At 41.3% G+C, this 24103-nt stretch overlaps 2 protein-coding genes across 2 annotated transcripts in view; both read right to left on the bottom strand.

Moving 5' to 3' along the window:
• Nucleotides 1-8914, bottom strand: part of LOC130555354 (dedicator of cytokinesis protein 9-like) — a 50679-nt gene extending 41765 nt beyond the window's left edge. Inside the window, 1 exon segment of the mRNA XM_057335482.1 lies at nt 8498-8914. Coding sequence (XP_057191465.1) covers nt 8498-8599 — 102 coding nt within the window. The 5' untranslated portion in view covers nt 8600-8914.
• A 606-nt stretch (nt 8915-9520) lies between these two features.
• The window catches only part of LOC130555356 (FERM, ARHGEF and pleckstrin domain-containing protein 1), a 16275-nt gene continuing 1692 nt past the window's right edge, over nt 9521-24103 (bottom strand). The window contains 17 exon segments of the mRNA XM_057335485.1: nt 9521-11764; nt 12154-12305; nt 12465-12572; nt 12711-12886; nt 13157-13266; nt 14506-14588; nt 14671-14760; nt 14862-15061; nt 15427-15664; nt 15761-15830; nt 17363-17496; nt 17627-17716; nt 18484-18623; nt 23371-23533; nt 23616-23679; nt 23752-23820; nt 23945-24103. The exon segment at nt 23945-24103 is cut by the window's right edge and continues 8 nt beyond it. Coding sequence (XP_057191468.1) covers nt 11689-11764; nt 12154-12305; nt 12465-12572; nt 12711-12886; nt 13157-13266; nt 14506-14588; nt 14671-14760; nt 14862-15061; nt 15427-15664; nt 15761-15830; nt 17363-17496; nt 17627-17716; nt 18484-18623; nt 23371-23533; nt 23616-23679; nt 23752-23820; nt 23945-24103 — 2122 coding nt within the window. The 3' untranslated portion in view covers nt 9521-11688.

The raw sequence follows: 24103 nt of genomic DNA on the forward strand, positions 1-24103 counted from the left end.
CACACACACACACACACACACACACACACACTTCCTGTGTAGGAAACACAGTCAGTGGGTCACATGACTCGGTGCTGTGCGTGTTTCCAGTGTCATTCAGTGGAGATAAAACTGCCCGACATCACACAAGCTTATCTACAGACCACCATACACACTCACAGGAGAGAAAATAAAAGATTACAGTCCATCAGAATCTCACATCTGTGTGTGTGTGTGTGTGTGTGTGTGTGTGTGTGTCAGGCGTGCTCCATTCAATCTGTGCAAGCTGCACATCTGTAGTGACATCTGCACGATCCATCCATGCAGAAGAATGTAAAAACTCTATATCCAGTCCTTGAGTACCATGTTTTTGATGGATTGCCAAATATTTTCAAATTATTATTGCCAAAGCCAAGTATTGCATTTCTATACTAGACACATCATGGATTCACTTTGGAAAATCTCTTAAATATTACTGTGGTAGCATTACGTTCATATTTACCTATAGGATACATATACTGTTTGTACATGCTACAGGCCTACATAAAGCTAAATGTGCTTGGTTGTTGCGACACAATACGCTACAGCAAACTTCATGACAAACAGAGCAGAGGTCTACAATAAAACCCGCATTATAAACAAACCAAATCTCTAAGAAACCAAAAGCAACAAAATAAAGCCGTACGGGACAGATGTGAGGAGCGTGAGCCTGCTCTTTATCAGCCATGCGCTGGAGCTTCAACATTTCACAGTCCTGACATCATGAAGTTTCTCTTATTTTCCAGAGAAGTGTGGTCAGAGCTCCACCTAAAGATAAACACACACACATTTATTTCCATCTTTAAAGGGATACTTCACCCAAAAATGAAAATTCGGTCATCATTTCCTCACCTTCGAGTTGTTCCAAATCTGTATAAATGTCTTTGTTCTGATGAACACAGAGAAAGATATTTGGAAGAATGCTTATAACCAAACAGATTTTGCCCCCCATTGACTCCCATAGTAGGAAAAAATACTTGAACACAGAAGAAGATATTTTGAAGAATGTAAGACAGCAAACAGTTCTGGGGCACTTTGACCACCATTGTTTTTTTCCTACTATGGGAGACAATGGGGAGCAAAATCTGTCTGGTTATAAACATTCTTCCAAATATCTTTCTCTGTGTTCATCAGAAAAAAGACATTTATACAGATTTGGAACAACTCGAAAGTGAGGAAATGATGACCGAATTTTCATTTTTGGGTGAAGTATCCCTTTAAAGCTTTTTGGTTAAAAAAACAAACATCAATTATTCAGCAACACAAATCACTGTAGAAAACTGTCTTCTTAATCTGATTCAAAAGATATGAGATTAAAATAATGATTTATATATCGATCTGTCAGCATGAGTTCCTTAAAACGTCAAATAAACATACCTGCGATATGTTTCAATGTAATATTCAACATTGCGTCGTTAACCTAGAATCTGATTTTAAATGTCGAGTCCACATCATGTATCTGTTAAAGTGCTTTTTTAGTGATGATGACTGCACATTAGGGATGGACGATATTATATCGTTTGCGATATACCGGTAGAAATTACCCACACGATAGGAATTAGTCTTCCCGCGATATAAACGATAAATTCTAGTTGATGACGTATTTCTTTGTGAGACCCATTCACAGCTCATATGTGAAGCGAAAACGGGTATAGCGGAGGGCGGACGTGAAACTGAGAAAGAGTTTGCACTAAAACACGAGCTCTAAATCTCGTTTAGTTTGGCACTGTAGATGCATCCGAGTTAATGTTTAGTTTCACTTTCGTTTTATTTAATTCGTTTGTTAAGTAGTCGTTGATAGTCATAATGTGTTACACCACAACATTTAGTTTGGCTAAAAGTATTTATTTAAACATTCGTTAGATGTTATGCGCGCGTGCGCAAATTGTTTAGTATGATTTCTTGCCTGTTATATACAGGATGAACGGAGCGTCCCGTGCGCAGCTCGCGCCCACATGTGCTTTCATAGCGACACATTATTTTGCTGTGTTGTGGCTGACTTATAGAAACGTGATACGTTTTAAGGTTCACGATATTACAGCGCGCACAGCACTGCTGCCTGTTTACATACAGTACAAATGCGAGTTTGTATTACGTTATTTTAAATACGTTTATGAGCGTATAAAAGCATGGATTATTTAATTAGATTTCTTTTATCCGCATTTTTCTGTTCTCTTTCTGTAGCGCGAGTCATAGACAGATTCAGTGTATGTTGCTGTGAGAAGAGAAGGTTCACACAGTTCAAGAGAGAGTGATTGACAGCGTGATGCGATCGATCGTTTCCACCCAACAATAGAATATATACAGTTTTAGGTATGACATGATGTGTTTATTGAGCTTTAGTTCATTTAACTTATCTTTACTACAACCTTTTGAAGTCGAATCTCACTATTATATTTTATATTTACAAAAATACTGTAGGTATATTTTAGGAGCTGTTTGATTTGGGGTAAGTTTTACTTTTTGATAATATTTGTTTTTCTGAGGGTCTAGACTACATGCAGCTACTATCACTTGATGCAAAAAACAGCGATGGATGGCGTTATGGATATATCGTCATTTTTATCGTTATCGCAAGAAATACCAGGAATTATCGTGATAGAGTTTTAGGGCCATATCGCCCATCCTAGTCTGAACGTGTTCTTGCCCTAACATGATTTACTCAGCTAATAATAAATGGCCATGAAATATTAAGTTGAAACTCCAACGCAAAAATGAAAACCGACCGGCCTGATCTGTATCAGTGTATGACACACAAACACGGGCTGTGAGATTCAGCAGAACTCTGAGCTCCAAACGTTCATCTGTTATGAGCAGGAATTCACAGAAAGCAAACAGTCGCTCGTAGTGTAAACACTGAGTGTGAAATCCTCTGCTGAAAACAAACCCAGAGAAGAGTGATAAAAACAGAGAGAGATAAAAGCTGGGCACTCAGAGGAGACCGTGGTGAGACAGACGGCCAGGTGAATCTGAGATCATCAGACTGTTATTTTGGCAGGTGAGAGTGAGTTTACTGTAAGTACATTTAAGAGTTCACAGCATCGTTCATTTAATGACATTAAGCAATAAGAGATGTGAGGCTGTGCTATATGGAGGTGAATATAAGAGCACTGTACACAACACAAAATACTACGGAGCCCCTTAAGCGACATGGTGGTGAAAAAAAATATGAGACTGAAGAGAAAAATATTTTTTAAAGCATTTGCGTTATTTAGCAAAACGTTTGCTTTCCCTGAGATACACTGCGTTCCCTCACAAAAGTTTAGCATAGTCTCACAAATATATTTGCGTTATCTCGCAAAACATTCTGCGAGATCTTGCAAACACTTCATGTTTAATGTCCCGCTGGCAGAGTTTCAGACTGGATCAGTACAATTAATAATGGACCAATAACACTTGAGCTAAACGTTGTTATAACACAAATTACACATATTTCCTTAGACAAAGATCTACAAACTAATCTTCCTCAAAACAAGCCTAATAAAATAAATTGCTCTCTATATGAGCAGGCGACATGGACAAGTCCAAAGGGAGCGTCTGCAAAGTGACTTCAAACCCGAAAAGCGTTACTACAAAAATAGTCATAAACTTTAATGTTACACACAGTTCAGTTTACACATCAATGCTCTCCTGCTGATTTTTAACTGAATTTTGTTAACTACAGTATATAACATTGAAGTTTGAAAATTACTATTTTTGTATAGTAGCCAAATGCTTTTTGGTGTTTTGCACTTTGCAGACTATCCCTTCAGTCCCGTTTAGCTCAGTTTAGTTGTTTACATTACATGGAATGAGGTGTCAATTGTGTTGTAACAACGTTTAGCTCTCGAAGTTATTTGAATCTACTATTTATATGAACTGTACCATTGTTAATGTACGGAGCGGGACATTAAACATGAAGTGTTTGTCCGAACTCGCAGAATGTTTTGCAAGGGAAAAGCTTTGAAAAATATTTGTCTCTTCCCTCTCATATTTTTTCCACCACCATGTCATTTAAGGGGCTCCGTACAATACAGTATCACCTCATCCACATCATTACTCGTCTATTCTGAATAAAAGACGTCATGTAAAATAAAGACAGTAGATCTTTATGGATAATGTGCAGTAGCTCTAGGTGAACAGTGGTTACGAGATACTGTATTTTAGCACGTCTGGAACCGTGTATTCCAGTAAAAAAAGAAAAATCATTCAATTATTTCTCTTCAATAAACACCAACAGAAACATCTCATCTGTGTCTCAGCTATTTCTCCTGAGAAAAAGAGGCAGAAATCTCTTCAAAAGAGATCTCAACAATGTCTCAAACTGAGCTCAGATTTGTCAAGTCTGCAATCAAAATTGAAGATCTCAATATGAACTCAAACATTTCTCATCAAATTTACCCAGATTATTTTACCTCTACAATTAAAAAAAATCTGAGACAAAGTTACTATGTAAATGAAAGAACTAATCTCCTGACTCTGAGCTATGAAAGAGCAACTTCTGAGCAATAACATTTTCCTCTGAGACTGATCAATCAGCAGACAAAACAATACAAATTCCAGATCAGAGATTATTTTATACGCTGGTGTCCACAGATGATTTCTATGATTACTCAGTGGCAGCAGTTACAGAAAACATGTAAACATGACCTTTAGTCACAGAGAGAAAACTCGCTGTCCTATCAGATTATACACACACACACGAGATGCTGTAGTAAAGGTCTGTGTTTGAATGAGGAGGAGTCCGAGAGGTTTGACTCAGAACACTGACATGAAGTGAATGATGTGAGATTCCCAACATCCTACAACTGACACGAGATCAAAACTAAACCACCTCCATAAAACAAATGTTTCTTCTATTACTGAGCACGATTTGTCTCAGAGAGAGAGAGAGAGAGGTGCACTTAAACTGTATATTTACAAAAGTTGTTGCATGTCTTGTGTCAAAATATTTGATGACTGTGTAAAATAGTCACGAGACACGACAGAACCATTAAATTAAGAGCTCTCATCGGTTTGTTTAGGTTTCGGTTTTTGTGCTCAGTGGTTCAGCAGTGGAAGCAGACAGATTTGAAAAGATGACGTGTGTTTCTGCTCTTCTGCAGTTTAGTGCTACGGTTAACTATGAATTCACTGCTAACACAACTGTTGTTCAACATCAGAGAAACAAGCAGAACAACACCACAACATCCCCTCTGTCTGTCTTCACAAACACACATTCAGCATTCACACAGAAAGTTATTTTCTTGAAGATGTTCAGTGTGTCTATAGATGGGGAGGAGAGGGTTTGTGTCCCGCTCCTGTGGGCAGAGAGGAAGGAAGTGGTGTGGTGGAGGTCACTCTCTGAACAATACAAATCTAACACTGCCAGAGGAAAAACAACGGTGAGAACCAGGATGACCAGACACACACTCTTACACACAATAAACACCAACACATCAGTCTTCACATGTCATAACACCAGCTCCAGTATAATCCAGACCCTATGGGCGTTTGCTTGGCAAAGATACAAATCTCTTTCAACCATACAACACAATATAGAACGTTTCATATTTACAAATTTGTCTGAACCGATTGTGTTCAAGTGCAGTATGTCAAACATTTCAAGATCTGGATCGGTTGTCGATGGCTCAGGGTTCAAAGTTCTTATTATTTGCATAGCTTGAGCCTCACTTTCCCATCACTCATCATTAATTCAACTACAGAAACACAATGAGAACACCAAGAACACAATGAAATCATCACTGCGCTATATAACACACTCATGTGCAAATGCATTATGCTAGAACATTTTTCGATTCAAACTTTACTTTGAATCAAAGGGATTTTAATGGCTGTTCATAGCCCGTCTTGTAGTTTACACGAGCGTCACATGGAAACATTGAATGTTTGACAGTCAGAAAGTGTTCAAACGCACAGCCTGTGTTTAGAAACGAATACAGGCCGACCGACTGATCCCATTCTGTCCGGCTCCTGCATGTCTTCACAGGTAAGGGGTTGGGCTACATTTTTATATAAGTGATGTCATAGGTGTCGCAGGTGGGTGTGTTGGGGAGTGATGTGAAGGGATTTATTATTGGCTCCAGGGTTTGGGAGTTCACTTCAGAGTCTTCAGAGAAAAACTCAAATGATGTGTTCTGATGTGTTAGACCTTTTAAACTTGTGGAAGAGAATCTATCATTTGTTTATGAAATAAAAATGATACCAGAAAAGTTTAAAAGTTTAAGAATTTTTAACTAGTGTAAAGCAGGCTTGGTACACGATTTTTAGGGAAAAAAAGAGAACTAAATGTCACCTTGTTTTCTTCAGTCAATGTTTTCAAATAAAAGCGGTAGTCCACTGTTTGTTTCAGACTTAGAAATTTGTGTATTAATATTTAGATACTGTATACCAGGCAATATATCGGTTATCGGCTTCCAATGTTAAAGGATTATCGGTTATCAGCCAACATTTACACAACGGTGCATCCCTACTTAAAAACTCAACTTTTCTGTGAACCTGTTGAATAAAACTCTTTATTAAAAGAACGAATGTGTATCAATGCTTTCTCACTTTCGTAAGTCTCTTGAGGTAAAAGCGTTTGCTAAATGCTTAATGCTTTTAGATGCATACATTTCTGAAAACAGTAGAAAAAAAACAGACAGTCTGATCAATTTGACGCTGATAATGCTGGGTTGTTTCAAACCATGTGGACGAGTCCAAACGCTGATTTAAATTACCCAAGACTCAACAAACGGCTTGCGACAACCAGCATTTTTAGTGTAGTATTTTCAGGCCGCTGCTCAAACTCAGGGTTACATGTTCGAACAAATCAATGAAAAGTTGATTCAACACATAACTCAAATTGCACCGTTTGCGCTTGGGACATGAATAATATCATAAAAAATGACGTGGCTTGTCGAGGCGTGACGTTTTTAAACCATCTTATCATTTCTGTCTGGCATTTTACTTGCAGGTGTAAAACATCTGAAAACAAAATCAATATTCTTGCATTCCAGCAGGGACCATCGTCCAGATTATCAAACACACTTTGGGGCCTAGCAACCACCTGGACTACCCTAGCAACCATCGAGCAACAACCTGCTGCAAAATGGTGAACGTTCCGAACTGCCCTCATTTGTACGTTCGTATGGTCAAAGCGAAATGAATAAATGTAAATGCAGTGAGACTGAATCGATCCATACACCCGACTCTAGATGAAGCGTCATCTGAACAAACATACTCGCACAAGCCTAAACACATATCCGTGGGATCTCTTGAGTCTTATACACACAATACATTTGTATCCAGAGGCATGTGAGCGCGTAAGCCACACAGATCTGACACAATCTCTCCATTATTCTTCAAACACAGAGTTGCATTTCACACTGTATTTACATGTCTCATGCAGGAATGTACGAATGTGTGCGACACTCACAATCCTTCATTCAGAGCACATTCTCATGGCTCCCATCAGACAAATCCCAGCATCCCGCGGTGGTGAACGTACTACTCCAGTATTGCTTCATCTATGCTGCACGCCACGGTATATCGTGTGTACGGTTTCACACAATACAGTTCGGTTTGTGTGTCTGAGCAGCACATGATGTAACGGTACACCGCAAAATCGCCAGTGTTAAAAAAGGTCCAATGAACTCTCACAGTGTATAATCCACAGTTTGAGAGCGTGGATTATATATACACTGTGAGTGTTAATTTGACCTTTTCTAACACTGGCGATTTTGCTGTGTAAACACTGAAAAGTGTAACGCTAGTGTTATCACGTGACCTCAGTTATGTTGTACATCCAACCTTTGTACAAGTACAACCTTTGTGTACTGTTACTACTGTACGTACCGACTACTGGCAGAAAATACAGAGCTGAGAAAAAATATATATTATAATTATAAATATGAATTTTTAGTTTATCTGTGACACTGGACATGGATGGTCACGGCACTGTGAAGTATGGTAACCAGTGTAGTGTGCTCTGTTGTGCACTGCATCCAGTGTAGTATGGTAGTACCCTATTCAGCTGTGTTCCTGCAGTTTCAATGACTCATTCACACAAGTCTGGACTCCAATCACTCCTTGCTCAAGACATCCCTAGAGTTCAGAGAAGAACACAGAAACACTCAAGAATACATACTGGACACTGGCATACTTACAGAAGAGACATGCGGTACACTGGGCCTACAGTAACCTGAGGTCTTTACATCACATACAAATCTTCAGTTTACTACAAGAAAATACCCTCAGACACAGGGTTTGGAGCATGAGCCTGAGACAACCACCCAAAATGTCCCCCAAGACCCCAACTGACCTGAGATGTGTTACACCAGAGTAAACAAAACTCAAGTATGAAGTGTACCTGACAGACGCATGCTGACTGGAGCCAGATCAGCCTTCACGTTAACATTCGGATGATGCTGTGATAAAAATACTTCACACCTGAAGTAATCTGGAGTTAAGCATTTCAAGAGGTTCAAAGATCAGCGTGACCACAGGCGAAGATACTCACCACCAACACCGACGTCCTGACCGCTTGACACGCGCTTTGACGCAGCTCCGCCGCCGTGCCCGGTTTACTCAGACCGCGCGTGAACTTACGCGTCTCCGACATAACTGACTAGAAACTGTCATTTATTTACGCCACAGCGTTAATTAAACTAATTTAAAAACAAGAAAAGTCGGTTTTCTCCGATGTCCCGACCGCGAGCGCACACCTTTGCGAGTGTCCAAGAGATAAAAGTCCTTCTGAAACACCTTCTGCTCGTCGGACCTTTAAATCTCATGGTAAACGATCGCGTTAGATCCGTTAACGTTACTCCATGTTTTCGGTGGCTGGAGGTCACTTTTGCGGTGTGCACGGTGCTTTCCCCCGTGCTGTCATGTCTCGTGTGCGTTTGTGTGTGTCGGGAGGTTTAACACGCGTAATCTCGTCGAGTCTAAACTCCCGCCCGCCTCCACTCAGAGAATTTACCGATCGTACTATGGCGAAGGTTAGCTTCGTGATATTCATGAGCCAACGGCTCGCCATAGGACCGCTGCCTACACGTCATCACAATATTATCAATATTCATTAACCAAATTTTAACTGTGGGTGGGGTCACAGTGCGACGTCACCAGGATAAATCCATCCATGACCTGAGCCTTCACCTTAGTAGGATTTGATCGACTAGTCTACATATACAGTACGTAGACGACAGAATACCGGGAATAAACGTAATTTTATTGTCTTAACAACATTCAAACCTTAAAATATATTACTTGATTATTCTAACCTTAATCGTCAAACGAGTATTAATCATCATTAAGGTGTCAGAGTCAGTCGTGAGAGACATTTACCGGCGTGTTAAAGCTCATCAGGGGTGTATGCACATCCTCTTTACTGTAGTAAAACACGAGCTGACCCGTGTAAAACACTTACATCTGTTACTCTCTCTTAAAAATGTGTTTGTCTATAGCCTACAGGAAATATACAATCGTTATCATATCTGTTGATCAATGTGATGCAAAAATGCCACTAGACAAACTCAACGAGTTTCTGGAAGGAGGTTTTATTGCTTTTACTTCTCTTCAAATGTTTTCTCTTTCACTTCAGTTAGCAGTGTTTTGGCTCAAATAAAGCTTACTTCACATGTGGACTAAAATAACATGTAACGTACAGTTGAGTTTTGTACTAATAGTCAGACATTTGTGTGTTTACATGTACAATGTGTGTAAAGTTTCTTAGTTTAATGACAGCAGCACACAACAAAACATCCCTCTTTCTTCATCATCAGATGGTACATGCGGAGAGACAATGTGGTTCTGTAAAGTTCCTTTTAGAAGTGTTACACTCTTCATGGCATGTTATAAATATAAATAGTTTGTTGCAATTTACATTTAAAAAAAAATGTACTTCATATGTTTTTCTTTTAAAGTCCTAATATTGTTCAATGGACGCGGAAATACTTGAAATGGTTTTGGCACGCAGGCTTCTTCTGGAAGCCGTCATGGTTTCAGCTGCTAAAGTTACAAACATTTGCACTATAAAAGTATGGCACTGAAACAGACACATGTCCTTTACAGGCGCTCAGGGGACACTTATGGGTGAATTTCAGGAATGCGTAATTAAATATAAAACATTTAGAGTAAAAAAAGCACCTGTGTGTGAGCGTCACCAGTTTAAAGGGGAATTCCACCTCTCTGTTTCCATCTGAACCTTTAATAACACTTTTGCTTTCAGTTTTCCCAAACACCTAGAATACAGAGTTCCCGTCTCTGTCCCATGCTGTGGATGTAGCACCGCTGATGTTAAGAGATCGTGTGATAGGATCACTGGTCAGGCACTTTACACGTGTAGCAGTGACGCTGCTGAAGGCCACACCGGTGATCTCAGTACTTCTCCAGGTGGTGACTCGCCCGGAACTGCCATTTGTTACGTCTCAGAGTACAAGCACAAGGACCTTCACCAACCAATGTCGTCTGACAGCATTCACTGTTTGTATAAACAAACACAAAGATAAAACCAGGTGTTCAACACCAGCCAGAGGCGGATCAATCAGATCATTTAAAGGTTCAGAAGTGAAGTGGTGATATCCCCCGTACTGTCATTCATGTGACCTTGTTCAAGTATGAGAAAAGTCACGGTCATAAAAACACACATACACACGCACGCACGCACACGCACACGCACACACAGAAAGAGATACATGTTGACCGCTTGTTCAGGTTTCTGTCATCTGTCTGGTTCAGATACTGAGCTCTGTGTGGTTTAGTCTGGTTCAGATACTGAGCTCTGTGTGGTTTAGCCTGGTTCTGGGCGGTTCAGATAGAGGGTTCTGTGTGGTTTAGATACAGGGTTCTGTGTGGTTTAGTCTGGTTCTGTGTGGTTCAGATAGCTGGTTCAGATACTGAGCTCTGTGTGGTTTAGTCTGGTTCTGTGCGGTTCAGATAGAGGGTTCTGTGTGGTTTAGATACAGGGTTCTGTGTGGTTTAGTCTGGTTCTGTGTGGTTCAGATAGCTGGTTCAGATACTGAGCTCTGTGTGGTTTAGTCTGGTTCTGTGCGGTTCAGATAGAGGGTTCTGTGTGGTTTAGATACAGGGTTCTGTGTGGTTTAGTCTGGTTCTGTGTGGTTCAGATAGCTGGTTCTGATACTGAGCTCTGTGTGGTTTAGTCTGGTTCTGTGCGGTTCAGATAGAGGGTTCTGTGTGGTTTAGATACAGGGTTCTGTGTGGTTTAGTTACAGGGTTCTGTGTGGTTTAGTCTGGTTCTGTGTGGTTCAGATAGCTGGTTCAGATACTGAGCTCTGTGTGGTTTAGTCTGGTTCTGTGCGGTTCAGATAGAGGGTTCTGTGTGGTTTAGATACAGGGTTCTGTGTGGTTTAGTTACAGGGTTCTGTGTGGTTTAGTCTGGTTCTGTGTGGTTCAGATAGCTGGTTCAGATACTGAGCTCTGTGTGGTTTAGTCTGGTTCTGTGCGGTTCAGATAGAGGGTTCTGTGTGGTTTAGATACAGGGTTCTGTGTGGTTTAGTTACAGGGTTCTGTGTGGTTTAGTCTGGTTCTGTGTGGTTCAGATAGCTGGTTCTGTGTGGTTTAGTCTGGTTCTGTGTGGTTCAGATAGCTGGTTCTGTGTGGTTTAGTCTGGTTCTGGGCGGTTCAGATGGAGGGTTCTGTGTGGTTTAGATACAGGGTTCTGTGTGGTTTAGATACAGGGTTCTGTGTGGTTTAGTCTGGTTCTGTGCGGTTCAGATAGCGGGTTCTGCTGGCAGAGACTGTAGCACTTCTGATCACTGTCATCCATCTACACAAAACACATCACAAATCTAATGTTAGCACAATACATTACAATCAGTACTGCAATGATGCAACACTAAACATTAGCATTAACACTACATCTGACTTCACTGACAATGAACAGTTCTTTTACACCAACACAAGCTTCTACACATACCGTGAAATGTTTTACTGCACAACTACAAAACTATTCGTTTCATTTGATTCATAAAGAGAAAGTGTAGGTCCCGAATACTGTTACAAGACTATAGAAACAGCAGCTACAGCAATATGAGGACAGAATTAAATGTGAATAAGCAGTTCAATTAGTTATAACAATGAAGAAACAATTCATACAATTGTGGGGTGTTTGATTTTTACAAGAAGTGTGTGAGCAGCTGAAACAGTGTGCAGTACCTTTGGAAAAAGTATTCGCTTTCAGTTCTGAAGAAGTAGACGTGAGATTTGAAATGCAGTTTGAAGACGTGATCTTTATGAATGTTTTCTGACTCGCCAGCTTTAGTTACCGAGTAACCCAACAATGGCAGACTGGCCAATGGATATTCATCCTGAGAGAGAGAGAGAGAGAGAGAGAGAAGTGAGCGGGACTTCAGACATTTCACACACATCTGAGAAATGTAGAAAGTAAACACAATTTTATATTTTAAGAAGTATGAAGGAAAGATCTGCTGCGTGAGGGTTTGTGCACGTGAACATACGTGTATTACCTCATGTGTTTTGTAGAAGAACAGAGTAAAATTGGTGAAAACCACCCAGAGTTTCTGCCAACCGTTGCTGTTCTTAAACTTTCTGAGCAGATTCCCTGAGAGCTGATTCTGTCAGACACAATGAACGGCTTTAACACACTTTAATATGAATTACGCACGCACACACACACACACACACACACACACACACACACACATACACACACACACACACACACACACACAGGGCAGATGTAAGGCTGGTACCTCTAATGCTATGCCAAAGTCCAGCATGGAAACGCTGGTGTTGCGATGCCAACACACGTGTACTATAGTGTTGCCACGGTGAAGCGTGTTTGCCGAGCTGTTGCCATGACGTACTAGAGACGATTGTGACTCGCCAACATCATCCTCAGACTCCACTTCTGAAACCCCAGAGGATTCTGGGAAATTAAGAGACCAATTGAACTACACCCTCAGACAAACGACACATCTTTTATTTTTTACTCTTGTTAAGCTATAATTCAATACATTTATATGCAAATGTCAATTCAACAAGACACAACGTTCTCAACGCATTTTACCTATAATATTCCTAAATATACGTACTGCAGGATTTGAAAGGAATTTATTGTTTTATGTATTATCAATTATTTTTAGACTATACAGGTAGAGCACTCCAGTCACGTGTGATGTAAACATGTGTGACTTACTGATGTGTTTATGAGACATCAGCAAGTCAGCAGTCAGTCGGTCAGATTCCTCCGCCAGATCAACTGCCATCTTTAAATCCTCCATCCATTTCTCCATTTCTGACTCTGAACTGAGACGCACAGAATCCATTCAATTTAAAATCTATTTATGACACGTTATCTCACACACGCCAGTCTCTCTTAAAAATAAAGGTGCTTCAAAAGGTTCTTTCATGCCATAGACAAACCATTTTTGTCTACATGGTTCCATAAAGAACCTTTAACATCCGAAGAACCTTTCTGTTTCACAAAGGGTTGTTAGTGGCGAAAAACGGTTCTTTAGATCAGTGGTTCTCAAACTTTTAGTTGTAAGGCCCCCTTTGTGTAGAGTGCATCGCTTTGCGGCCCCCCAAATAAAGAATTATAATCTTAAATATAACATTTTTATTTAAACAAAAACATATTCGGTTATACAATGCTGAAACATCAATTCTTTTGTCTGGTGGTCTTATTTTTCTGATGTCTGATTGCATAAAATCTATGATCAATTTCTATATTTCATAAAGTGCCACAAAATCTTTGGCCCCCTGGATCCATCTCGGGCCCCCCCAGCGGCCACGGCCCCCAGTTTGAGAACTACTGTGTTAGATTATAAAAAGGTAAGAAAGAGATGATTCTTTAAAGAACCTTTGACTGAACGGTCTTTGTGGAACCCAAAATGGATCTTCTATGGCATCGCTGTGAACCTTTTAAGCACCTTTATTTTCAAGAGTGTATGTGGACAATCACAGAGATGATGATGATGTGAGATTTTAAATCACATGACATTATTTTTAATAATGAAGTGATTTATAATATACTTTAGACTAAGTTTTACTCTCTTTTAAATGATAGAAAATAATAACACTATGATAACATCTTGCAACGAAAATCATAAAAAAAGATCACGTCTTAATAAAAATGAAAGATATTGTAGTATAAATGTAAAAAATAAATGATAAAACGGTCAGTTCCGGTCCTTGATTCTGATTGGCTGAGCCGAGTTCTAAGCCGTTATAAAATACCCCGATTTATAACGACTGATTACACGCATTACACAGCCTAAATATCACTTTATTTACTTTATTTTATTAAACCTTGCTACGCATATGGAATGAGTGTTTTATTAAAGCAATAAACTGTGTGAAGCAGTGGGTTACAGTGCATTTTATTACAGCTGAGGGGGTTTTAGGCACTCCCCTTTGCGTCGTATAAAATGCACTGTAACCCACTGCATCACACAGCTTATTGCTTTAATCCATAACTTATGAATAAAACATTATATACTATACTGAGCCATGAGATAAAAGTCTACTTTTACAGTGAGTTACCATGCCGCGACCACCAGTGACTGCTGCTGAACCATCAGTGTGAAGGAATGAGGGACGCCCCACTCGTCCTCGCTCTCCCGGATCTGAACACACGCGCGTCAGGAGGGGATTCTCATGTCAGTCAATAACATCAACACAGGCTTCGGTCAGATGTCATGCTCTTACCGTCATTCCACGTAGAGGAAGTTGTTTGTGTACTGAGAATTGATTGGTTGATGTTATCCCACGAGTGCTGTACAGGAGCACGTCATCGAACTGACTCCACGTGAAGACAGAAAGAGAGCGTTCAGAGCAACATCCATCACATCTCTGTGTGTGTGTGTGTGTGTGTGTGTGTGTGTGTAGTGAAACGTCACCAGGAAGAACATGCGTTGCTGAAGTCCTTTCCCCGAGAGTTTACTGAGACAGCCCAGTCTGATGAGCTGACGTCCAGACACGCACACCTTCTGAACACCAGTCACATCCTTCTGAAGCTCCAAGAGTTTCTGATGATTCTCAATGTCCAGCAGAGAAGAATGAAGCTCCGCCTCCAACTCACACACCTCAGCCAATGCAGCTACAACACACGCACACACACATATGAAACTACATAAACACTATACACTGAAAATGCTGCTCATGATCTTAAACATCTTTCAGTTTGTGTATGCTTGAATGTTAAGTTTTGTAAGTCTTGTTGCCAACATACAGTATTCATTCATTCGATTAAAACTACTATGAAACTGTAGAAAAATGCTTTTGAATGTGATCATTTAGAGTTTTCTAAAGAGAGAAATCGGGGCGTTCAGAACAGATGTGACTTAAAAACAACTCAAGATGAAGATTTCTGCAAAAGTGAGGGTAAAGATTTCTGTCCACGGTGTTGTGAGGGGGAATATAAAGGTCTGGAGGACGCTGGCCAGGACGAGTGTTGTCTCTCACCTGTGCAGCGTGTGTGATGTGCGTGCGTCTCTGGATAATGTTTGCAGAGTCAGTCGAGGATCTGTGTGTAGTGCAGCAGGCGATGTCCAGGTCTCAGCAGAAAGACGTTAAGTGGAACGTAACACACCTTCTGTAGCTCAAACTCCCGACACACACACTCCATCCTGTGAGACGCAGCACACGCTTTCTCCAGCGCGCACACACACTCTGATGTCATCTGCAGCTCAGCTGAGAGAGACTGTGACGCCACAAACAACTGCTCTTTAACACCACTCAGAAAAACCAACAACACACACACACACACACACACACACACACACACACGCTGAAGCACCTTCACATCCCGCATCAGCTTCAGCAGCAGGTCTGCTGCACACTGAACGTCTTCATGTGACCCCGCCTCCCTAAAACACATCACACAAACATCATCACACTGTCAGACCATGCAGACGGCCATCATTCATGACACCAGAATGTGTTTACCACTGAAAGTCAACAACAACAAACATGTGGAGCTTGACCACACTGATCCATCATTCATTATTATTGACAGAGATGCTTTATGCTGGAAATCAAAACTCTTGGCAACTCGTGTATCCTCAAGAAATCCAAATGTAAAATTCCATTTCAGCCTCATATTCTATGGAAGCCTATTGGTTGCTATTTTCAATTTGAAATGCAGTCCGCAAAATGGCAATGCAATTGTGTATTTAAATATACATTTGAAATAACGTATGTGCAACATTAACTGCAAAATGAAAATACAAATTCAATTATATCAACTACATTTGTCAGTTCCTACACTAGTTTGTTATTTAAATGGGTATTTTTAACGCTCTTTAAGTTGCAAAATGAAAATGAAAATGCATTCCCCAGATTGATTATATATGTTTAAGATAGTCAAGCAAAACTGTAGCAAAATGAAAATTCAAATGATATTTTCCCTAAATGCATTAACATTAACAGGTTGAACATTTGGGATTGCATTTTCATTGACACACAGCACGTTGGGTGTTGCAAAATTCAAGGTGGACTTGAAAATGCATTTAGAGCTCCGGTACATCGTCATTGTGTGAAGGCGGAGCCAGCATCGCTCGTTACGTGTGTTGTTTTGAGGTGTTGAAAACACGTACGACTGCAGAGATGATAAAAGCGTTAAATCGCTTGCACATACACGTTTTCATCATAAACACATTCAGTATTTGTTGTCTTAGTCAATATCTTAACATAATCATTCATAATCATCCAACGAGCTGTATTTACAGTGTGTAAATGAAAATGCATGGGTTTGGGCATGCTGTGGGTACACTGGGGGACGTGTGTGGGCATGTGGGGGAAGTGTGGGCTGGAATGGGGGCGTGCTGTGAGTACACTGGGAGAAGTGTGGGCATACTGGGGGTACACTGGGAGAAGTGTGGGCATACTGGGGGTACACTGGGAGAAGTGTGGGATGGGTGTGGGCGTGCTGTGGGTACACTGGGAGAAGTGTGGGATGGGTGTGGGCGTGCTTTGGGTACACTTGGGGAAGTGTGGGCATGCTGTGGGTACACTGGGGGACATGTGGATATGCTGTGGGTACACTGGGGGACGTGTGGTTATGCTGTGGGTACACTGGCGGAGGTGTGGGTACACTGGGGGAAGTGTGGGCTCTGTGTGGGCATGTGGGGGAAGTGTGGGCTGGGTTTGTTGGGTACACTGGGCAAAGTGTGTGCTTGGCCCCAGTGGCGCTGCTTCCAGCTCTTGTTTAATTTTTATTTTCATTTTGCACTTAATGTTGCACATATGTTATTTCAAATGTATATTTAAATACACAATTGCATTGCCATTTTGCGGATTGCATTTCAAATTGAAAATAGCAACCAATATGCTTCCATAATATTCATGTGTGAGTGTGTGTGTGTGTGTGTGCGTGTGTGTGTGTGTGTGTGTTTCTCACCACAGTGAAATGGTCTCGTGGAGCTCTCGCAGGAATCGTGTGTGATGTTTGTGTAGAGGCTCATATGTGGAGGTCAGAAGTTTCTTCAGAGAGTCATGAACACACTCCTCCTTATCCAAAACTGCCTGAAACCACTGACACAGAGAGAGAGAGAGCGCTCTTTAAACCTGATCCTCAGTCTTTGTTGAATATCCAGTGTGTCGCTGAGGGCTAAAAGGACACATGAGATGTCCGCAGGTGTGTGCGTGTGTGTTCATCATTTACCACAGTGATGAGCTCCAGGTCCTTCAGGTAAGTTCTCTCAGTGTTTAACAGCTCTTTAGTAATGAAGTATGCTTCCTCTGCAGGACACATCTACACACACACAATTTTACACGTGATGGAACATTGACCTTCAGACACATCTTCATCATCGTGTCATCACACATTTGTCTCAAAGGCCTACACTACCAGTCAAAAGTTTTTGGACACTTAAGTGAAAGTGAAAACTTTTGATCTGAATGTGTACGCTTAAATGTCTGAAATTAGTTTAGTAGACAAAAAGATCAACTCAAATTTGATTGAATAAATATGTTTTTGAAATGGATGACTTTGACTGAATAATGAAGAATAAGAGCACAGAACAGATGAACTCTTTAATATCGTTTAAAAAGCATCTCCGGGTGAGACCTCAAGAAGCTGCTTGAGAAAACATCTCTGCAAATTCTAGTCAAAGGGTGACTACACTGATCATCACATATAACACGTTTTAATTGTATTGTTACAACATAATACCCATAGTTCCTTTTCTTTTATTTCATAATTTTGATGAGTTTATTTTTTATTCTAAAATATGAACACATAAGTGAGTAAGTGTCCAAAACCTTTTGACCGGTAGTGTACATTACAACTGCATATAGTGTGACAACATGCCCCACCGTTAGCTCACTGGATGTTGTGTGTGTTTCTTTCACTGAATGATCATGATTGAAATGTAACAGCCTTTATTTGGACTTAAACATTAACCTGACCTAAGACATATTCAATCCCATACAGCCTACATCATCATGACACACAGCATGTTTAGCTCCATAATTACACATGACAGAATCCCAACGTACTTGAAACATGGTCTCTCTCACCTGCCTCCTGTTGTCATCGTCCTCGTGGATGTGTTTGCCAGCGGTGTCATTCAGCAGAGGTGAGATGAGGGGTGACGGGGTCACAGCTCTGCAGTCTTCAGCGTGACCGTTCACTAAAGTCACCAGAGCACGCGTGACCTCTGAGGACGACAGGCACACAGACGTCATGACATCATCATCTCATAATTACCATCACCACACGTGTGTTTAGACGCACAAATGTGAGTATCACTGACTGTCATCACAGATGTGTGTGCGTCTGGTCCGTCTCTCTAATATCTCTAAAGATTGCAGTTTAAACTTTAACTTGCCCGACATCATGTGGTGTGTTTCCTCTGAGCACTGCGGTCACGATCAATGAAACACAGACGCCAGCACTAACATTAATGATGATGCGCACGCTACAGGTCAAAAACTCCCTTACTGTTCACTGACAAACATCTAAAGTACCTACGAATAATCATTTACATTAAACAAAATAAAACATTAAAGAATCAACTGAACATAGTGAATGAAAAGCAGTCGACAAAGAAAGGACTCTTATACAGTTGAACTCTTGTGTGACGTTTAGGTTTTTGTTCCTCACCCAATGGACTCACAGCATTATTCAGTTTTACAATCAATACGGCCAAAAATGTATGGACAAATACTTCACATTTTTAGTCTTTAGACTTTATCCCGAGAACAAGCAACAAAGACATGGGTGACGGATGAATCCTAGCAAAGCTCCTATTCGTTTTTCTCTCTTGTTAAAACATACTAAACAAAATTCTATGATATGAGCGAAAGACAGATGTTTATCTTAAAAAATAGAAATATCTTAGGTTAAAAAAATGATAATCACATGATCTTTAGTCAACACTGAAAATGGGTCTCACAGAACTGAACACAACAGTTAAAACACATCTCCACACATACAGTACGGTCAAGTCATCTATGGACAACATCTATCATTTTTTTGATAACCATACTTTTAATTGTTACGTTTTGAATAAGGTGCTTCTCTGTTATTTTAAAATGTGCAAAATGGCACCACCAATAATAATAAACGGGTAATATTAAAAATGAAACGGGTACGTGTAAACCTTTGACTAGTAGTGTACATACGTGTACAACACACAAATACATACTGTAAATGAAAGGATGCACAGACAGACAGACAGACAGTGAGACATGCAGACAGACAGAAAAAGAACAGCTTTAGAAGCCTTCAAAACAATTCAGTCTGGAAAGACCAAGGGCAGCTTTATTGACACTAGTGCACAAAATACATCTATGAGGTTCATACAGAGCGGCAGAAGATCAGGCAGAAAACATCAGAATAATGAGAATAAAGCGCTATGTTCAGAAGAGTCTGTTTATCAAAACCTATTCAACTTATATCCCACAATGCAACGTGCTCATGTTCAGTGTGATGAAAACCTGTATAAATCTATTCTTATTGCTCAGATTTGATGAAGTTGGGCTTCATTTAAGTCTCAAATGTTTCTCCTAAAATTTCTTTGTTGAAACACATGAAGAGTCTGGAGGTGTAAATGAATGAAGATCGTAGAGATCAAATCACCTGGATTTGAGTCAACAAATCTGAGCTCAATTTGACACGCTCTTGACATCTCTCCAAAAATAATGATCAAATGTTTTCTCCGTTTTTAACTTTTGGTCTGATAAAAAAAGAGATTAAAACCGCACAATAATCACATCCAAAGTGATACCCGGTGCGTGATGTTCTGTAGTTCTGCACGGTTTCATATACTTGAATTAAACAGAAGGCTAGTAGTCCATTCTGAACACATCCTCACGTGTCGTTCACACAAATGACCAGCAGGTGGCGAGACTCACACTGAACAGATCCATTGTGTGAACAAAAGCAGATGATCATTCACAGGTCACATTCAAAAGCATCTTCACGTGTGAACATTCTCCAGAGGTCAGGGCCGTGTGAGAGGGGAAATACATGCAACCCAACGTTTAAAAAGCCTGTTAGTGTTTCATGTGAACGCCAGCAGAAAACATGACAAGCATTTATTGATCATGAAAAGGGTGACAAGCTCGAGCAGTTTGCAATAACGGACAGGGCAGAAAAGCAGGTTAAGTGTACAACAAAAGGTGAATATCAGGCAACAGTGATCAAAGAGACAGACAGGGATTAGAAACACTTCAGGAAATTGAAGCTATAAAAAAGCTTTAAGAATTTTTCCCTAAACATCATAATCCTTAATAAAACGGTTTCTAATCCCCGCTGATGGATAAACACCCGTGAGTGTGAATGAGGGAGATACAGAAGCTGTCATGAACAGTTCAGCGAGAAAATTCTGTCATCGTTTACCAGCGTCATGTCATTCCTAACACGTCTGACTGTCTTTCAATCACGGAAGGAACCAAAGTTAGGAAGAATGGTTCAAAACCATTCAGACCTGCTGTGCATCTCAACCCAAGATGGCAAACCGGAGAAGATGTTTAGAAGATTATTTACATTTCAGTTTGATTCTTACACACTTGTCATTTGTGGAGTTCACAGTGACTGGATGCGTTTGTTTGATGAAAAAAACGAACATTAAGAGGAAACCACGCACTGACGAAAGAGCGACAAGGGGCTTCAGAATGACAGGAGGGTACCGACAGAATTTTTAGGTGAACTGTTCCTTTAAAATAATCTCTTACTGACAGATACATTCATTACAGTTCTGACACAATCAATCCAGTATATTATTCATAAACTACCTACAAAATCATGCAAAGACTTTATAAAATGCAAAATGTCCAAATCTGTGTTGCTTTGTCAAATCAGAACAGATAACACGGAGTCTGAGGCAGAGAGAGACGTGAAATGTCAAAGCTAAAAACGAGTGCGAGCGCACGAGCTGTACAAACGACGACGGTTAAGAAACCTCATTCTCATCCTATAATACATGCTTCTAAAAACACCACAATCATTCCTATCAACGTTTCTAGCGTTATTAGAAAAACTTATTGAAAAAAGGTGATGGTGTCACGAGACATTGAAGGCCTCAGAATATGTTCTCTATTAAAATCAAGCATCAGCTCAACTGAACTAACACTAAATCTCATTAGATTTAGAGAACGAGCACATAAACGCCATCATGTCTATCACCGCAGGTCGTGTCATGTTTGTGGACTGATGCATCACAGCCTAGAAATGAGCGGCCGGTCTATTCTGGGTCACAAACGCAAACAAACCTCCCACATCTTTGGTTGTTAATATTAAAGGCCATTAGAATCCAGCTGGAAAACTGTCCCACAAAGCGATGACAACGTTGTATACATTCAAACTACTGAAAAACTTTCTGAGAGAAAAGCTTCTGTTTCATGACTTAAGAAGGCAGCGTTGAGTGACATCACCCCTCGATTACAGCATCAGCACTGTGTGCATTTGGGTTCCGTGTGGAACTTGGCACTACAAAATTCACTCGACCCCCTCAACGACAAACATCTGGCCTAGGGATGAAACGACTCACTGATCTCTCGATACGATTCATTCACGGTTTATTTTTACAAAATGAGTTGAGACGCATTCGAAATTGAACAGCTGCCCTTTTATCATTTCTCAAATGCTGCACATTTCTTTGTAAAATAAAAATAACTTTTATGTCAAATAACAAACCTAAACTGCAATTTGAAAACAAATTAAAAACGAGTAACACGAAAGTCTCTTTAAAATAAACAAACTAAGACTTTGTCTGTGCTTTTCATCTTTTTTACATTAAAGAAATATCTGCATATCCACGTTTTCCAAGTTTGCAGTAAACACAGCGGCCCCTGCTGTTTAAAACGTGTATTGCGATTCAAATAACATCTCAACCGGCTTGAATCCTCACACATTATAATCGATTTTCAACCGGCTCACGGTGAATCGTTACATCCCTGTGACACTCAGGAAGACAAACCTCTGAGCGGCAACCCGACACGCAACGCGAGGATGCTAGCAGCTAAACACTTGCATCCCTTCTTCATCACTGAGGTTAACACCTCCCTCATCATCCAGCTCATCCAGCTGCAGACTGTCGAACGAGTACTTGTTTCTGGGGAGGGGGGGCGAGCTACAAGGGTTTTCAAACCCCAGCGATTGGCTGCAGGAGCCGGTAGTCTCCGCCTCCTCGGAGTCGCTGGTATCTGTTCCACTACTAGTGGAGCCGTCAATCATCTGCACCGCGCCAAAGCGGCGACGTGGGGAGTTCGGCTTCAGATTGGCGTTACCGGGAGGCGTGAGCCCGTTGGCCAGCATCCTGCGCTCTAACATGGCCATTCGCTCGGAACGCGAGAGAACGGGGGTGTGGGGCTGATTCGAGACGCGCGCGGTTGTTTCCAAGTTCTGGGACTTACGATTCATGAGCGGAGAACAGCTACCAAAGAGTCCACCCCTGTCCTCCCGGAGCCCCGCTTTTGAATTAAAGCGCCGCCCGCCGTGTCCGTTATACTGGGCGTGGCTTAGCGAGCCGGTCCTGTGGAAAGAGGAGGGGGCGGGGCTAGACGTCAGGCTCCTGGTGCCCGTGTAGTGCTTAATGGGACTCCTAGCGGCCAGCTCATCCAGCAGTGTGCTGTGAAGCGGCCCGCGTACTGGAGCTCCGCTCCCGAAAAACGGCGACTCGAAAAAGCTAGCGCTTTGATTCGGGGACGAGGGGCTGGGATAGCTGTGGGCGGGGCTTACGGGGGAAAGTGGCGGAGACTCTCTCGGTCTGAACTTGCCCAGGTATCTGTCTTGCTGATGCGAGCGGGGAGCGGCGAACCGCTCGTCGGACGCGCCGTCACGCGTGCGCGATTGAGACCTGCTGAGTCGACCTCTGACCTCATGTTCACTAAACTCTGCATCACTGCAGTCGATATAAGGGATGGACGAGCTGCTGCCTTTGGCCGCACGGGACGCCAGACCTGCTTGCTCCACGGCCTGACGTCTGATGTCCTCCTGAACGTGGAAGGTTTGATCGCCGCATCCGTTGTGCTGGGTGGAGGGGGGCGAGTTTCCGCAGGGTCGCAATACAGCCGAATCTTCTGAGCTTACTAAAAACGATCCTTCCCGGCTCTGCTTCCCGGCCTGAGAGAGAAAAACACCAGACAGACATCAGTATTTCAGTCTTCTGGGGTTCTTACAGATGTGTGCGTGTGGACACACTGACTTGATTTGGCAGGGCAGCAAGTAAAGGTGATGTGCTGACGTTGTACCGAACTCTACTGTGTTTCCTGAAAAACAAACACACTGTACACACACTAAAGACATCTTACAGAAATCACAACACTGACCACCAGACTCACCTCTCAAAGGGCAGTTTTCTAAACTCCTTCTCCTTCACATGATCTATAACCTGCTTCTGTGTCCGCCCGCTGCAGAAAACACACGTTTAAAAACATTGCACTGCATTAGAAAACAAAATATGAAATCTACAAACAATTGCGGTTACAATTTGATTCAGAGGCGACTTCACTTTTACGTGAGATGTTGCAGTACCTGAATCTAAAGGATGAGCCGCGACTGAACAGCACCGGTTTGGGTTTGGGTCTGGGCTCTTCGTAGAGTCTGAAGAAGGCGTGATACTCCACACAGATCTTCCAGAACATTTTACAGCAGTCCCGACTGGCCATCAGAAACTCTAACGTCTCTGCACTC

This window comes from Triplophysa rosa, linkage group LG6, assembly GCF_024868665.1.
Source record: "Triplophysa rosa linkage group LG6, Trosa_1v2, whole genome shotgun sequence".
Lineage (NCBI taxonomy): Eukaryota > Metazoa > Chordata > Actinopteri > Cypriniformes > Nemacheilidae > Triplophysa > Triplophysa rosa.